This window comes from Martes martes, assembly GCF_963455335.1.
Source record: "Martes martes genome assembly, chromosome: 9".
Classification (NCBI taxonomy): domain Eukaryota; kingdom Metazoa; phylum Chordata; class Mammalia; order Carnivora; family Mustelidae; genus Martes; species Martes martes.
Window position 1 is genome coordinate 62,369,602 of NC_137896.1, and position 18,690 is coordinate 62,388,291.

Below are 18,690 nucleotides of genomic sequence, written 5' to 3' on the forward strand. Positions count from 1 at the left end.
TCTTGTGCTTATGCAGGTCCTTAAAGCTGCAGATGGGAAGAAGTCACCATAGGAGTAACCAAAGTTTAGTTCTTCAACTTTTCTTTTCCCCTCTTCCCTCCATTAACAGTGAGTTTCTACTTCATCCTCCAGTGTCTATAGTATTCATGTTATTTTTGCCATTCAGATCCAGTTAGTATCTTTTACACCCTTCATCCAGTCTTTAGCAAACTGTATTGAATGTCCTTTTAAAATATACCCTGGTGAGAATTTTAAAATATACCCTTTGATAATATACCCACTTCTCAACTCTTGTGCATTCCTCTTAGTCTCAGTCACCATTGTCTCTGCCTGGGTCATGACTACTACGATTAGTCTGACAGGTCTCCCTGCTCCTACCACTGCCCAGCCAGATAGTCTGTTCTTAGCACAACAGACAACTAGATCCTTTTAACATATAAATCAGAGTGTTGTCCTCCTTCAGCATAAAACCCTGCCATCACTTCCAGTTTCACTCAGAATTGAGGCCAAATCCTGATAAGAGCTCCCAATGCCCTTTTGACCTGATCTCCTGTTTTTCCCTCCCTTGCTCATTCTGCTCTAGCCATGCTGGCTTCCTTGAACATCTTGTGAACATGCCAAGCCTGCTCCCATATTAGGGTCTTTAGTGTCTGGTCCCTCTTCCTGGAACACTTTCCCCACAGATGTCTGCCCAGCTAGCTCCTTTACCTCACCAAGACTGCTCAGGTGTCACCTTGTCAGCAAGGTCTACACTGCCTACGCTACTGAAATTTGCACGCCTTTACCAGTAAGCCTGGTAATTCTGATCCCCGTTACTCTCTCTGCTCTTTCTCTTTTTCCCTAAGCACTTACCATCTTTATCATACTTTACAACCTATTTATTATAATAAGCTGGTTGTATCTTGCCACTCTCCCTGAGAGCAGATCTTTGAATATATTGCAAGGTTGTGGAAGAGTACCTGGAATACAGCAGGCACTGAGAAGGTATATGTTTAGTGAACATATGAGTGAATATTTCTTTCAATACTAGCCTCAGTTAGTGAAAAACAGTAGTGCCATTAACCATTCATTATGGGACAAGAGAGGAAGACCAAGCCTTTCTGTTTATTTGTTGTTTTTGTGCAGGGCTGGTGAGCATGATGGGAGAAGAGGGAGTTACGAAGGGAGGGAGAAAAGAGGATACAAGTTTCAGTTTTAGATATATTAAGTTTGAGTTGCTAAAATGTTCATGAGAACATCTCTTGCAGGCAAATGGAAAGGCAGACCTAGGGCTTAGAAGGGAGGCCTGGTCTAAACATGTTGATATGTAGGATTGGGCTTATCAGTGGGAGGTGAGAGGTAAGGAGTCATATGAGTGGATGCACTCATCCAAGGAAGCATGTAGAACAAGAGGAGAAGGTGGCTAAGGTCAAAAACTTGAAGATACCTACATTTAGAGGGCCAGAGGAGGAAGAGAAGTCAGAGAAGATAGAATATGAAAACAAAAGTCATGAAAGAAGGCCAGTAAGTTGATGGTGTCAAATATGGCAGAATGGGTAAGTGGTTAAAAGATGCGTTGACACTCAGGGGGTCATTAACTGTGAGTAATTTCAGAACAGTGGCAGAAATAGAAGCTAATCTGTAAGAGACAAGGAAAGCAAGCAGTCATAATTAGAGGCTGATAATTCTCCTTAGAACTTTGGTAATGAAAAGATGGAGCCATGTGATGGAAGTCCAGGAAATAAAGGGTGGTTGTTGTTTTTAGCTTATAAGAAGCAGAGAGTGTGGAGACCATAGCAATAATAAATACCTCTGTAGCCAAAATCAGAGGAGCAAGTAGTAGAGACATGAAAGATACTAGAGACATTCATAACATTTTGTAAAGCTAAAAGACCTTGTTCATTTAGCTGTCACTCCTCACTCTCCACTGCCACATTTAGAGGTGAGGCAAGTAGGACGCAGAGAGACCAAAAGAATGCCAAGGTCAAGAGTCCTTAATAGCAATCTGTGAGGAGCAAGGGTGGGGAGAGAAACAGAATCAAGGGATGGAGGAATAGCTTGGGGAAGTTTGGGGCAGGATGAGTAAAGATATTAAGACATCTAAAGAAGGGGCTTTTAGGGTAGCTTTGAATTTTTCAGAGACGTAGGCAGTAATCAAGTAAAAGATTTGGAACAGAATGGCTTCAAAGGATTACTGAAGGAAAATCTATCTGTAGCAATAGTAGGTTTCTTAATCCCATGTTCCACTCAAATCTCCTGTAATGTGGATTCTGTATGTTTTTTTCATTGACATTTCCTAAAAGTCTTGCATTATTCCTTACCCTCTCTCTTACTTAAAAATATCTGCTGGCAGCAGTGGGTACATCTCTAGGATGAATATGCTACTCCTGCCCTATACCCAGTTCCTCTCCTAAAATGAGAAGATACCAAATGTAGTCACTATCAAGTTGCTTCATTTGAAATGCACATGCCCTTATTCTGAAAAACAGAAGGAAATTCTTTTAATGCAATATTCAGGAAATACATCTGCAGTAGAACAGTATAAAATTCTACACACTCTACGTGAAGAATTCATTTCCTACAGATCCCTTAATAAAATAAATAGGCAAAGTTTCCTTTAATGGAGGAGGTAATGTTTTCTCCAGAGGAAAGGAAGAGTCTGATTTCAGCCATGTGATGATAGAGAGTAACAGTCAAATCTAACATATTCTGATACTTTTTTTTTTTTTTTGCCCTTAGGAAGCACACATAACATAACTTGTTACTTTTCTGTGCTAACATACCATCTTTAAAGGTATGATATCCTTAATCTGAAAGATCATTATGATTACATTTAAATCTGGCTCCAAACTAGTTTTTTAAATTGTGACTAGTTGAAAGATCAGGCTTTGGAGCTAGTTAAGAGCTCAAGATTTGGAGTGCCATAGATCTGGTTCATATATTGGTTCTATCAACTGAGTTATTTTAGGTAATTTACTTTACCCATCTGAGACTCTGTTTACCTTAAAAATTGGGAATAGTAATATACCAGCCTCAAGACTTCTTGACCTGTAAGGTCAAGTAGATGATGTTTCTAACATGCTTGGCAATGATGAGATACTCAGTGAATGTTTGTTGTTTTTATTGGACTATTGACTATTCCCCAAACCTGACCTGAACTATATTTTCCTGTTTCTGACCCTTTAAACATGTCTTTTCCTCTTTCTACTGGTTGAAATCTTCTCAAAGACCTAGCCCAAATGTCACCTCCTGCATGAAATCTTACAACGATACCCCATCTGGAAATGAGTTCTTCTGTATACAACTTATGTGCTTCACAAAGGCCACTTACTAATTATTGCCCTGTGTTATGGTTATTTGTAAGTTTTATCCTATTTTGGCAAAAAATGAAATGTCTAGCTTAATTTCAATCTAGGTATTTTTTTCTTTAGTCTAAACAGGCTGAGGTCAATGCAGTTGCGTAAGCAAAATTGTTGGTAGAACATCTAGATCATCCTTTCTGCTATTTCCTATCCCACAAGTTGAATAAGTACTTCAGAATCCCTTGTGGATTGAAGGCATTTTCAGACCTCCCAAACTGAATTCTATGCCTTCCCAGAACATGTGTGCCCAGAGCCTTCCTGGACTTTATAGACTAGAAAACAGATATAGAACATGAAAGAGGATTACTTACATTTTCTGTTATCATCTAGAAATTGTCACAATGTCCTCATGTGCAAGTGATTTCATTATGTGGGATGATATGGGCTATGAGGAAAATTGCTGCTATATTATCAGCAGAATAAAGTCCAGGAACAACCAGTTTAAGGGTTGCTACTCCCCCATGCCTATGCGTTCCATTTTGGTTGATCCAGAGAGTCAAAGACAAGTATGTGATTTTTCCTTTCTCTTGACTATGGTGCTAGGAGGTAGTGTGTTGTGCTGCAGATAATGCAGGTTTGTACATGTCACAGTGAGACCTGGCATTATCCCAAAGAATATCCTGCATTTAGAATTTGGTTCACTTCGGATAGTTAAGCTTGAAGGTTGTTATATTCTTGATTTAACTTGAAAAATGCCAGCACTCGCTTTGATAAAGCACTCACTAGGATTTAATTGTTATTTCCATTTTGGCCATTATGAAGGTACTGAAAAGACTAGTTTCTGTAAGCGGTTAGTAGCCTGCACAGCAGGACTGTGACATGCAGCACCATTCTGACAGATTAGGCAATTGTGTTCCAAGAATGCTTTGTATCAGGAGCTGTACTGGGCAGTATCTGCACGCTCATCTCCTTTATTACTGTGGATGTACCCATTTCCGACCCTTACAGTCAATGCTGAAAAGTATGTTTTCAGAGCAGAAACAGCCATGAATTTAAAATTCAGGTCTAAGATAGGAATAATCATACAACTGGACAAAATATTTACTTGAGGAGGGGGGAGTCTTCTATACAAAGGCCCAGTAGTGTTTATTCTTAATTTACTAAAAACTTGTATCAGATTTTTAAGAACAGAAGTTGGTCAGCGGGCACAGACTTTCAGTTACGCATTAAGTTCTGGAGATCTCATGTACAGCATGATGATTATAGCTGTGTTATAATACATACTTGGTATGTACTTGACAGTTGGTGAGTAGATCTTAGATGTTCTCACTACATAAAAGAAATGCTAATTATGTGACAGGTTGGATGAGTTGCCATGGTGGTAATCACTTTGCAGTTATGTAAGTATATCAAATCAACTGGTTGTATACCTTAAACTTATACAATGTTATATGTCAACTGTGTCTCAGTAAAGCTGGAGAAAAGAGAAACAAACAAAAGTAAAATTAATCCAATAGATACACAGAATTCTGTGATGAGATAAATGGTTAAATGGATCCCAGCGTACTCATAGTCTACAAGTAGTTGGGGCTAGGGTTTGGGGAGGCCCTGTAGAGGTCCTGCCTTGCTCCCTGCCATAGAGCTACAGTAAGTCAAGCCAGAGAGTGACAGGTGCCCCGTGCTGAAGACCTTCAATGAGTGAGCACATCTTAACCTCTGTTTCTTTCCCATTCCTGTTCAAGGATTTAGCATCTCAGAACTCTTCTTTTAGAATTGCACTCAGGGTTTTGTCATACTCTTCCCAAACTTAGCTTTCTGCCCAGCAAGGAAGGAGGTCTTTCAGCTAATAAACAGCTGTAACGCAGGGAGTTTAGATCGTTCTTTAAAAAAAAAAAACAAAAACACAGCAGCAGCAGTACAGCAGTGACATTCACAGATTTGACATTTGTAGTTTTGACCGGGAGCAACCCAGAAGGCGCATGACTCGAGGTGATTTGTAATTTTTCTGAGCAGTAAGTTACTTAGCCTACTGAATATACCTAGCACACCTCTGCACATCTAAAATTCACCACGGTTTTCTTCTGCATTCGCATGCCAGCTAACTACTGCAATGATAAAAACATGTTTCTTTGTGGGAAGCTTGCCTGAAAAGAAACCCAACTACAAATTCTATATAATAAGTGAAGATTAGGTAAACAGATGTAAGAAATTATTTGCAAATTTGAAAGGTCTTACATTTTTCTGGACTTGCCCACAAGAGTTGGCAGCATTTGGACATGAAAATTAAGGCAGAATCATTGCTGACTTTTGGTAAGTGATGTCTTAGCATGTTTATCAGTCAGTTACACCCCCCCCCCCACCAATAGCTCCTATGGAGCTATGATTAGACAGCCGTAGACAGCCTTTTCAGGAAGAGGCCCAGCATCATGAAAGGGAAGCCAAACCTAAACTATAAAGATGATAAATGGGCAGATTATAAAGGTGATTTTTTTTCTTCTTGTTCATAAAGCCCAAAAACATCATACTGTAATTCCCAGGAAGTAGCATTTATCATATTTTCAAAAGTGCCTTCACAAAAGAGAAAAATGATGAAAAAGAATCTACCACTTGACTAAGCTGTGGGGTTCTTAGCAACTGACTGTCATATCTCATGTCTTACATGCTGTTCCAACCCCCACTCCCCCGCCATGAAGTTCAAGGTGAGGCTGGTAGAGAAACCTAGGAAGTTGAAGAATTCTAGGTACTGCCTGACTTTTCCCAGCTCATCCTGGAAACAGTATAATTCCAGACTGCCTGGGTTCAAACCATGCCTGTTTGAGCTGGGAAAGTGATTTAACCTCTCTGTACCACAGTTTCCTTGTCTGTTAAGTGAGGATAATAATAGTATCTACCTCATGGGATGACATGAATTAATATATCTAGAATTCTTAGCACCTGGGACAAAGTAAACTATTGTTGTTCCTGTAATTATTCTTACTGACGTGTTGTTAAATTCATTTATTTATTTATTTAGGTAATCTCTACGCCCAACATGGGGCTCGTACCCATGACCCTGAGATCAAGAGTCACATGCTCTTCCAGCTGAGCCAGCCAGATGCCCCCTTATTGCTGTTGTTTTTGTTGTGATTGCAGAGGAGCCGTCAAGCTGAGCCATTAAAGAAAAGGGGGGTGTGGTTTACAACTATTGGTCTCCCAGGGAAAAATTGTTTTACCATGTGATCAGCTAGTCTTGGGACTAGAGAGTTAGCTAGTCTTGGGACTAGAGAAAATGTTGTGGTTTCTCTACTTCATATGTGGAGCAGCCTCTTAGCACCCAATGGAGGAGGAGTGGCCAGGAGTTGCCAGCCAGCCACAGCGATGTGCTTGCTTCAGTCTCTCTCATCTCCAGAGTTTTGGCCATCTCCTTCTCTCCTCTTCTTCAGGCTTAGATCACTCAGTCTGGAGCCTGAAACTCAGTAGGGTATTGATCTAGTGCCCCATTATCTCCCTCCTCCCTTTCCTGTCCTGTCTCACTATGGATTTTAACGTTAGCCTGTCTTCTAACTTTCTATGTGACCATAAGCAAATTACTTTGACCTCAATTGCATAGTCTTTAAATGGAATAAAAATGTCTCTGCCCATTCAGAGGCAACCAGGGGTTTTATGGAAATGACAGATGTTAAACATTTTCAAATTCCTTGAAAGGAGGATTCTTTGACAGGACCAAACTCATTGTAGAAAGGCTGTTTTCCCAAGGAGAATAGTCCTTACTCTAATACCTAGGCTTTATACCCTAGTAGCGCCAGAGTTGTTTAATTCCAGCTCCACCATCTAGCCTAGTGGTTTTGAGTACCACTTTTTTATTTGCCCCTTCTTTCAAATACTCACAAGCACTAATCCACGTTATGGCTTTACAGCCAGTAAATTAAATTATATGAATTCTAAACACAGTGTTTTTGAGCTGTAGAGAGTCTACAGCCTTTGAAACCACTAACTTAATTTTGTCCAACTCTTACTGAGTAACTCAAAAAGAGCCAAACTTTTTCCTTTTGAATTTGGTTTGAAAAATTATAGTAAATTGTTCCCAGGCAGTAGTCCTGTGTGCCAAATTTTATCTAGGATCGAAATCTTCTGTCTGCACTGAATATTCCCCGAAGTAAAGGGTTAAGGAGTGTTAATGAAGAGATGATCTATGACAGCTTTTACCTTACCTACAACCTTGTGGTCTCAGCTGTGTGACTGTGGGCAGATCATTTAATCTATCAGAGTTTTTATTCCTTTATCTGCAAATCTATCTCCACAATAAATTTTTGAGAGAATTAAATGAAATCATCTTCATTGAGCACTTTGAAAGTATGCTTATCTGCATATAAAAATCCTGCCTCTTAAAAGAACAGATGTAAGTTGAAGAATATTTATTCTGACATACTGTCATTGCTTAAAATTAGACTCCATAAGCTCATTCAAGGCACAGGCTCTGTTACCATCTTCCATAGTCTTCTTCCACAGTAAATGAATGCTTAATGAAGAAAGCTGAGTATGCTTTTCTAAATTATTTTTTCAGATGCTTCAGAAAGCTTCAATTTTGTCACATTCCTTGGAAGAGCCTTGATATTTTAGTAGATTTTTATCATGTAGGGGTATGTGTATGTGTGTGTTTAAAACAACCAGACTCAATGGAAGGAGGGTGATCAAGCCAAGTATATAGGGTTGTTGGGGTTTTCTCTGGTTCTTTTTATTGGAGGGGGGTGTTGTTTTAAAAATGTAAGAAAATTAATTTTTCTTTGTTGCTTATAAATTTATTTCTAAAGCTGTTCCTAAAACAGGATTTTAGAAATTTTTAGGGTAGTAATCACATCATTTCAATACATGTTTTCTGATTTTTATGTACTCATACTCATTTGGAGGTATATGTATACACATTTGGGTTTTTTAATTATAGTTTTAATTATCATCACACAGTGTACCATAACCTAGCAAGTGGGTCTGAAATAGGAAAAGCCACATAAAAATCAATACTACAGGGTGCCTGGGGGGTAACTGACTCTTGATTTTGGATCAGGTCATAATCTCAGGGTCCTGGGATCCAGCCCTGCATCAGGCTCCACCCTCCACAGTGGGTCTGTTTGAGGATTCTCTGACTCTGCCCCTCACCCTGCTCATGCTCTCTCGCTCTCTCTCTCTCCCCCAAATAAATGGATAAATCTTTTTTAAATCACTACTGCTTACTCTTTGTGGCACTGCTTATTATTTCACTGATCTTAGATGTTTTGTGTGGTGCAAGTATATAAGCACATTGTAACTGGCATTTTTTTAAATAAAGCCAATTCCCTATACTAAATTGCTAAAATAAAACAGCTCTCTAAGGATATGTTCTCCTATGTACAATTAATACAGCATGCATGCTGTATCCAGTTTCTATGCATGTACACCAGATCTTTGAAAAAGAAGGAAACATTTAGTAAGTTCTTCAGAAGTTAGAAGCAGGTAACAGTCTGATGCTTATAAACCAAGTCTTTTGGAAGACAAACTGCATTTCTTAATCTATGACAGCTTCTTCTTTTCAATTCCTCTTGTTTTTGTTTTTGTTTTGTTTTGTTTTCCTGCTACTCATAAATGCAAGAGTGTGTTTAGATGCCAGGGGTGTATTTAGATGCAGGAATTGCTCAGATGCAGGAAGGGCTCCAAAGACCCTCCACATGATATACCACGCCAATGTGGGTAAAGATGTCCCCGGCTGCTGCCTGGATAGCTGCGCCCCATTTAAAACTATACTCTCACATTAAAGTCTGTAAGGGCTTTCAGAACAGTTCCTTTATCCTTTCTGAAAGTGTTGCATTTTTAAAAGTTTATCTGCAGTTTTCAAAAGCCAGTTAGCTGTAAGTTCTTGTGAAAAATTGCTTGCTGTCAGTTTCTGTGGTAGATTACATGCTCAGGAAAGCCATTTAAACATTGCCTTCACTGACCTACCAGCTTCTGCAATATGGTATGTTGTTCCATAAAGCACTGTCCTTGCATTCTACATGGATTTACCAGTACTTGTAGATTTTGCACCAGCAAAGATTTTTTTTAAGGATTTTGGCCCAGTTCAGTGTCTTGGTTTCACAAAGAGGTTAAAAGTTTGAAAAGATTCTTTGATGATTAAAGTGCAACTCACGTTGCTGCCCCTTTGACTTGGCTGCTGATACAGCAGATGTGTAAAACCGGCACTCTCTCTTTAAGCTAAACTAAATGTGCGCTGCTATGCGTTCCTGTGTGTAAATTCAGCTCCCTGTAGGTGGTATGAAAGGAACAACGGGTCTCTCTTTTTTTGCCACATTGGAATTTATATTTAGTCTTTAATATTAAGACCAGTAGATTTAAAAATACATATTGAATCTGTGGTTTTGGTGTTTACAGATTATTCCTGAACTTTCATTTGTGCCCCACCACTTACCCTATAGTCTCAGTTAAGAGGGCCGGGTTTCCTCGCTAGGGTACAAGCTCTCTTTTTAGATCACTGAGCATCTCCCTGAATTACAAATTATGACCTGCTTTGTCTGTGCCTGCTTATTTATAAAATGACTCTGCTCTTGCATTGAATGTTTTGTTTATCGATATAATTACAACTGAGTAAAACTAATGGATAAAAGTAAGCCAGTACGAAAGTCTGTCTTGGAACTGTTGAGAATGGGTAGCCAGCCATAGGCACCTTGCCCTTACAGCACAGTTCTTCCTGCTGTGTGTTGGGCGCACGCCACCCCCCCACCCCCCCGCCCCAAGCACGTGCTAATAGTAAGTTGTTCTTAAAGTGATGGGCTTGCATTACTGTGGTTCTTCTGTGCTCTGTGGGGTCCAACAGTACTTTAATGTAGAGAACCCAGTCCTGGGCTCCCATACTGAATGGGTATATCTGAAGTCTTACAAAGCTTGAGAATTTCTTATTCTTTGGGAAGGATCTTACACAGACTTACTCCGAAGGGGAAAAGCATTGCATTAGTAACAAGTAACAATATCAGAGATTTTAGGTTATATAAGCATTCTGCTTGAAGTTTTTAAACAGGCATTATCTCTGCTGCAAGGTCTGTATTTTAACTTTGTGCAGATGTGCGCTAAAAGGACATGATGTGCTTATTTGTTGCATTTATGCTACTTTCTTACTTTAAGTAAGATGGATGAAATTACATATTAAATAAAAACAGGAGCTCAGGCCACAGTCCTTAGCAAGCTGAAAAAGTCCTGCAGAGACAGTGGAGAAAATGATGCTATGACTTTAACAACTCATCAACTTTTGAGAGAATTGTCTACATAAACGCATTTATATAGTCATTTCTTTGTGGAATTTATTGGTATTAGCTGTCTCCTGTTTAAAACTAATCTGCTACTAAATCGTGTTGGTGAAATGTTGCCAGAAGTATTATGTTTTATATCTTAACCTAACATATCACTTATTTTGATGTGACTGCAGTTATAAACAGACACACACTGATGTGTATGGCAGGAAACTCCAGTCAGTGAAAATAACTGTGCGGCCTTGGGCCAATTATTTAACTTCCCTGAACCTCAATTTTCCTTTTCTGTATGATAGGGCACCCAGCTTTTAGGATTCTTGTTAGGATTGAATGAACACCTCTATCAAGCACTCGGCCTAATGCCCAGTGCTTACTTGTAGGTACTGGATTCCAAGCTTAATAAAATGCAGTTTATTTTTATATGGTATTTTCGAGGCGGAAAGCATTTTGTATTGAGTGTGATTTAACGTACCCAATTCTAAAATGAAACTCTGTATTGCATGTTACTTATCACCCTCAATTCCAGGGCGAAAATTCAGAAAATGCAGAATAAATTTTTCTTACACTCTTTAAAGAATGCATGTTTCTTGAGTGATTACCAGGTGTAAAGCATTGTTTCCTGTCATTTACGGTTGAATATATTTGAAATCCAGGAAGGTAGAGGTCGATCTGAATTCTGTTCCCAGTTCATTTTATAGTCCCTCCCTGCTTTGGTTTTGCTATTTTCCTTTTTCTGTAAGCTCGTTGTAACTTTAAGAAAGTTTTCAAAATAAAGTAGCATTTGACTTTGTTCCATAGTCATTTAAAAATAGGGTTGATCAATATGAAGCGTTAGCTAGGAGCACAATTTGGTACTTTTTTATCGATTTCAGTTACCAGTGCCCTCGGGCTTCTGTATGTGAGAATGAAAACGATATATGAAATAGGCACCCAGGTTAAACAGACCAATTTTCTTCTTACATCTGCAACCACTATAAACAGAATTCTTTATATGGAAGTGACTTTGGTAGCAGTTAGTGTATGTGTCTGTCTCTCTCTCTCTCTCATACACACACACACACACACACACACACACACACAAACTTAAGACTCCAAATGGTCCCTTGAGCCAGTGTTTTTGTTACTGAGGCCAAGACTTATACAGTGATTTGGGAATTTTCTGCCTTTTAGTTAACTTTCATTAATTATGAAATGCCATTCAGGGTTATAGATTTACAGCCCATGAATATGCTTTGGCATTTTAACAGTTGATTGTAAGCCAGAATCTTGAGGATTTGAAAGACATTCTACTGAATAGCTAGTTGCAAACCGATCAAGCCAAGAGGATAAATACCAGGGAAGCCTGCTCAGCAGGGCATGCATTATTGAGAAAGTTGTGCAGAGAAGTTGGCTGTGGGCAGAAGTTGTCATGTGTCATCTGTCCCATCAGAGCTTCAGCAGCTGTTCCCTGTCACCAGGGCCCTTATGTGCTACTGCTTGTCCAATAGCACTAACAGACACTGGCTGCCTCTCCGTTGGGCCATGGACACGCAGACTTATATTGTATGTCTCACTGGTCACAAATTTGAACGGAAGCTCATTTCCAAAAAGAGATACCAAGCACCAATTCTTTGGTCTTCCGTTAGACTACTAACCAAAATATATTCTCAGGAGAGTTAGTTGGGATTTTGGAGAATCTAGGTTTTTGACTAAATATATGATTGGAAATGTAGGAAGATTGTCCATTGAACCCAAAAGGATGCCCTGAATGAGAGATGAGAGTGCGTTCTCCACCAGATGCCAGACCAGGATTGCATGATCACTGAAGAGGCTTTTCTGGTTGAACACAACAACCTAAAGACTGGAAATGAAAGCATTCCTTTTGTCATAATGTAGCAACCTGCCAAATGGGATACATCCCAGTTCTGATGACGGACAAGCCTCCAACAGTTTTCTTTTTCCCTTCTTGTATGCCAGAGACATCCTTAGAGGAAAGGATTTGAGGGCATTAGTATCACTATCTGTCTGATTACTGTGTTGACATGTTTAAAGTGCCATTAATCATAGGAAATGGAACTTAATGATGTTGAAAAATACCCAGCCAAGAACTATCAAGAAAGTAAGCTACAGCCCAATATTCAGATGAAATTGAAGGGGGAAATGGCTTAACCCTTTCTTTTTTTCTCAATTAACTTATTACTGAATTCCAAAGCTAAGTAATTCAGAGGCAGCAAGCAAGGGAAATGGTAAACATTGCAAAGGGAAATGGAGAAAGGCAAAAATTTTTATTTTGTGAATATTGCAGCAATAATTTATATAGTATATAAAAATAATACTCATCTCAAGATTATGTAATTAAGGTCTTACTTGCTTCCACACCTTCCATTTTTATAAGCAAGTTACTTTTTCTTTTTGATATCCCCTCCCATATTTTTCCTGTGGACTCTGAATACTTAATATACCTGATACAGTTTAATCCACAGTGAAGCTTGACTGTCAATGGAATTTGAGAATTAGTAGGCTGACAGTATGCTTGCACAGGTAACTGTCATCATGGGTACTCAAAAATGAAAAGCAGTGATATGGCACATGAATAACAAATTTTCATTTGTCAAAAAGCTGGCAATGCTTACTGGATATTTTTCTGGACTTTGAAATCATCAGTTCACTGTTTGCCTCTTAGCTAATTTAAGTATTTGAGTATTCCTAACTCAAATTTAGGAAACATGAGATAAACATAGGTACCCTTATTTAGAAAATATGTTTGACGCTAAACTCTAATGAACATTATGCTGTAAAGTATTTCTGATGTTGATTTTGAGAAGGTGCTTCTTTGGAAAAGAGCCCAAGAACCTAAGGCCGTCCCCTCCTTTTTTTTCTAAGACAGGTCATTCATTATGCCATGAGACACAGTAGATTTTTAATTAAGACTGATTGATCAGTTGATTGATGATATATGGATCTGCGATGAATGAATTTTAGGGTGACCTGTATAAAGAGTTTGGAAAATAAGTAGTAGTATTATTAATAAGTGCTGGGGTTTTTTTGTCCCTGCAGGTTTTTGTCATTCATCAGAGGGACACTGCATGAAATCGGAAAGCCTGAAATGGAACAAAAAATAAACTCATTCCTTGAAAAGGAAGGAATAGAGAAAATTGCAGAAAGTTTACAAACAACTGTTCACACCTTACAAGTCATCATAGATGGTCTCAGCCAGCCTGAAAGCTTTGACTTTCGAACAGGTAAATAATTAAATTTGAATAATAGCACCTTTCATTTACATATGCTACATTGTCTTCTGTGGCCCTCACAACAAACCTCTGCCGAGGCAAAACTGAAATTATTATCCATTCTGTACATGCAGAAACTGAAGCATTGTGCCCTGTCTTCAAAGTCATTGCAGTTGGTTAGTATCCAGAGCCAAAACAAGCCAGGTTTCCCGACTCTTTGTCCCGTGCTTATTTTCCATCACACTAGAAATGCCTCACACATTGGCTATTGTGTGCACGGAGGCACACATTTTTCATAATCCTTTTGTAAGCTCTTCTTATTTTGTAGGAGCCAGAAGTCCAAGGTAAGGTATGCAGTTCATAAACTAAAAAGTGAATCTTCTTCCTAAATTGCAAACTTCCAAGTTCCTAGATTCTGTGTCAGTGAACACACTGAACAAATAAGATACTATCTCTCCGTTGATTTTCCTTCTAATTAAAAGAGCTCTCAGCTTTCAGCATAGGTAGATGATGAGGGAAGTGTAACAGACATAGTTGTTGAGAGCAATGGCCCAATAAAAAAGAACTAAGGTATTAAGTGACCCACTTCCTAAGGAAATTTGAATAGGAAGCTCTGAGTTTTAAATGAATCTGCACTTGTCTCAGTCTCACAGTCAGTTTTAGGATGCCATGTTTAGGCTGAGTTAGGCTCTGTTGAGTGGGTTAGAAGTGCTTCTTTGTGAAAAGGTTTAAAGGAGTTTAAAAATACACCCAGTAAGGGGCGCCTGGCTGGCTTAGTCAACTCTTGATCTCTGGGTTGTAAGTTTGAGCCCCACAGTGGGGCTAGAGATTACTAAAAAATAAATAAACTTAAAAAAAAACAAATACCCAGTAAGTTCATTATACTATTCCATCAACTTTTCTGTAAGTCAGAAATTATTTTTTTTTAAGTTGGAAAAAAATATGTAATAAGATCTATGACAGAAATGTGGGAACAGGAGCCTCCAGGGTGGTCCATCCAAAGTGGATGTTTCAGTAGACAAGTCCATCTCTTTTTAGGGGCCTGATGCCCTGAATTCCCTGGGTATTGTTTAGCAGGATACTAAGGAAAGCAGTGGTTCTCAAACAGGGTGGGCTATGAGGCTGGTATGCCTAGGACACCATTAGAAGATGGGTAAGTATGCTCTCTCTAGCTGCAGGCCTCCTATACTGGGTTTTCTTGATCGTTTTTCTGTCTTGGTGTTGATTGCTCTGTTATCCCAGTTACACTGCAGACTCAGAGCGAAAATCAACATTCAGATTATACGGTTCAATTAAACAACCAACTGCTAAGTAGAGGTCCTCACCTTGTCATGCCCTTAGTGAGCAGAAACACAGATGCACCTGGGCTCTGGACTGAGCTTACCAGTTACTGCGGTGTTTATCATTGTGACAAGTGAAATTTCAAATAAGTCTCTTTAAACTCACTTTGGAATTGACCTTTGCCCTAGTGTAAGTCACAATTTTCAAAATTGGACTGTCTGAAAGCTTTTATTTTAATACTAAAACTATCCCTAAGGGGGAAGGCAAACAGTCATATTTTTGAAGAGGCAGATAGTATTTTGGATGTTTCCTCATTACAGTATTTATAAATGTTACATCTTTCCTTTTCTTCATTTTCTCAAAAGTATTTCCTTCCTTGGTGCCTCTTTCCTTCACTGAACTCATCCTGTCTTCTGACAAAATTGATTCTATTTTATTATCACTCTGGTTGCCTGTTAGTTTCTATATTTGAATTCATCAGAAACAGCCTAGTGACAGCTGACTGATTACGTAGCCTTGGCAATCAAAGTGTTAAAGTTTGCCTGGTACATGGAGGATTTTCTGATTTCTCAGTGGCCAGGCTGTCTTCAGGAACATGTTAAGTAGTTCCTGACTCTGATTTTCCATGCAAAATTAAACTAAGCAGCTGATCAGGAACCCTTGGGGAATCTGTAGCAGCTGGACCTCTATAAGAGAAAAGAATTTCCAAGCATAAAAACAATGCCAATGAGACCACAGGGACCATCTACCTCTGCCCTGATCAATGACTTAGTTTCACTTTGCTTTGACACAGTGTCTGCCTAGTGTAATATTACAACAGGTTTTTTGCTTTTGGAATCCACTACTTTGGTGTCAGGGAAAATTGTACAGAATCAATTCCAGTTTTTGCATATTCCTTTTTTTATGAGGAAAATGAGATTTGGGGTTTAAAAGGGGTTTTTTTTGTTTGTTTGTTTGTTTGTTTTATGGGAAAAGGGTGAATTTAGGAAGAAAAAAAAACTTGATTTCAGGTTAGGTGGACTGGGGGAGGGGAACCAAGAGGTGGCCAGTTGTTAGTACAACTGTAAAGGATAGCTTTAACAAGTAATCAGGATCAAGCCAACAGCTGTGGAGGAAAAGGAAGTGGGATGGGTGAAAGGAAAATGAGGCCTTAGTAAAAGGAGATCCACGCATAGAATGTTCTTTGTTATTAGAATCAACATTCAGTAATCCCAGGAAGGGGGGCCAAGAAGAGCATGGGAAAATGGAATCCACAGATAACCCAGAAGCCCCATTTAGACTGTTAGTACTACCCTTCTCCCTCATAAAACTTCTGTTGTTGTTTTTGTTTTGTTTTTACTAGAGCCATGATTCCTTGGTATGCTTTATACCCACTTTTGGGGGGGGCTGGTGTTAATGAACAGGGAAATGTACACTGTGGCCAATAAGAAAATAGGGCTGTAAGGAACTTGAGAGCAGGGATCCAGGTGTCTTCATCTTTGTATCTCTAGCACCAGCGGAGTGCCCGCATAGGAGATCATACCAGGAGCTAATAAATGTTTAATGAATTAAACTGAAAAAGGAGAAAGAAAATTAGGAACTGGCTGATCTGGGTTTCTGAGCCGTAGATAATCAAGAATGTATTAAGTTTTGATTGGCCACATATATTCAAAATGGATAGAAATTGATTCCTGAATTCCAAATTCGTGGGGGAAATGAAAGAGAACATTTTAATTTCATCTACATTTGACCAAATGTTGATGTACTTTCTACCACCTTTAAACAGTTTGAGAATTCAGGTACTGGAAGAAAAAAAATACCAATTTTCTGTCTTTAAAGGTCTTAACTTTCTCATTGTTTGTGATTTGGCTTTATATATTCATTGAGCAACGATATTTTCTCATCACCTCCTCATAAAGAGGAAAATAAGACTCTAGGCTTCTCAATCCTCATATATAGTGCTAATGTTTGCATGCTAATGAGATAGAGTTTGAGGAGAAGAAAGTGTTTGAGTAAATTTTCTTGTATTGTTCCTACCAGGTGAATGCTGCTTCTCCAATTTAGATGCATTTTCTCTGAAGGCAAGCCTGAATTTCAGCTCCTTTCGTGTCCCCTCTCAATGCTGACTAGTGGTCTGGGCATATTTACTAAAGTATATTGTGTCCAGGAAGTATAGTACCTACTATTTACACTGTCTTTTTTTCCCCCTTTTGTTACAGATTTTGATAAACCTGATTTCAAGAGAACCATAGTCTGCTTGGAAGACCTGCAGGTTGGGACAGTTCTCACAGGCAAAGTCGAGAATGCTACTCTGTTTGGAATTTTTGTAGATATAGGAGTGGGGAGATCAGGGCTGATTCCCATACGAAATGTAACAGAAGCAAAACTTTCTAAAACAAAGAAGAGAAGGAGTCTTGGACTGGGCCCTGGAGAAAGAGTGGAAGTCCAAGTACTCAACATTGACATCCCCCGATCGAGGATTACTCTGGACCTCATTCGGGTGTTGTGAGTGTCACACTAAAGCTCAAACACTGATTTTATTTTCTCATTTCTAGAGATGGGCAAGAATAAGTCAGGTGTTTGTGAATTCTGGGTAGCAGATGAGAATGAATTCACTCAATATCAGAAGTATATTTCAGACACTTTCCTTACTTTTCCTTCTGAACAAGTAGGAAACTAACAGCTCAATTTCTTTTCCCCTTAAAGAAAATAACTAATAGACATCCTCATGTGGTTTTATTTAGTAATGATTTTCTGACCCAAATTTTATTTTTTGTACTTCATCTTTCACTCCTTTTGCATTTTGTATAACAGATTGTTATTTCATTTCTACTTGCCAGCTTGCCTTGCTGGACTTGTATGGAATTGTTTTCTTGATTTGAATTGTACAATGTTTCTTGATGTAGGGCAGGCAGTGGTTAGCCCTCCCTTTTTACAGATTTTTTTAATCAGGACTTTTGGACTTGATTCATGATTTTCTCTTGCCAAGAAAATAAAAAAGATACCAATTAGATAGGTCCTGATGTGTTTGTAACCATCAAGTAAATGGCACAGAACATTTCCAAGACGTATATATGTGTTGATCCCTACAATAAAGTTCTATGGATAGTGACCTTGTTTTGTTATGTTGATTCAGTGAATGACCTAGGAGTCCTTTCTTGACTAAAGATGTGGCACATATTCCTGCAAATTTGACCTAAGCCAACTGTGCCTTTGGGCAAGAGGGAAGCGTCTGGAAACTTGAAGAATGGCATTCAGTTTGACTTTACTTAGCACAGAAGGTATTTTCTTTCTTAAGCGTTAGGACTAAACCTCAAATGGAGAAAGAAATGGCCTTCCTAAAGATTGACTGTAGATCAGTATGAAGGGGCAAGAAAAACAAGTAGATAGGGCAAGTGACTCTTAACTCTATTTTTATTCAGTGAAGATGGTAAGTATTAGCATGACCATTCAGAGTCAAAATTATTTAAATAGAGCCCACACTGGACTGGGGTCTTGTCCATTCTGGCTGCTCTGGCTGATTGGCTTAATGGAATCAATTGCATGACTAAATGAGTACCTGGTTTTCTCCATGTGTAATGAGTGGAGGATGCTTACTAAAGAGGGTGCTCGGTCCTGCTTTTTAGCCTGGGACAATCCTAGTAAACACTCACTGCCCTGGTATTGTACTTCTTTTTATTCCCAAACTGC

The 18,690-nt window shown here is 38.9% G+C and overlaps 1 protein-coding gene across 1 annotated transcript in view; it reads left to right on the forward strand.

Moving 5' to 3' along the window:
* SRBD1 (S1 RNA binding domain 1) overlaps positions 1 to 18,113 on the forward strand; it is a 195,780-nt gene extending 177,667 nt beyond the window's left edge. The window contains exons 20-21 of the mRNA XM_080813290.1: positions 13,568 to 13,752; positions 17,220 to 18,113. Coding sequence (XP_080669416.1) covers positions 13,568 to 13,752; positions 17,220 to 17,509 — 475 coding nt within the window. The 3' untranslated portion in view covers positions 17,510 to 18,113. The remainder of the gene's footprint in view (positions 1 to 13,567; positions 13,753 to 17,219) is intronic.
* Positions 18,114 to 18,690: the final 577 nt, after the last annotated feature.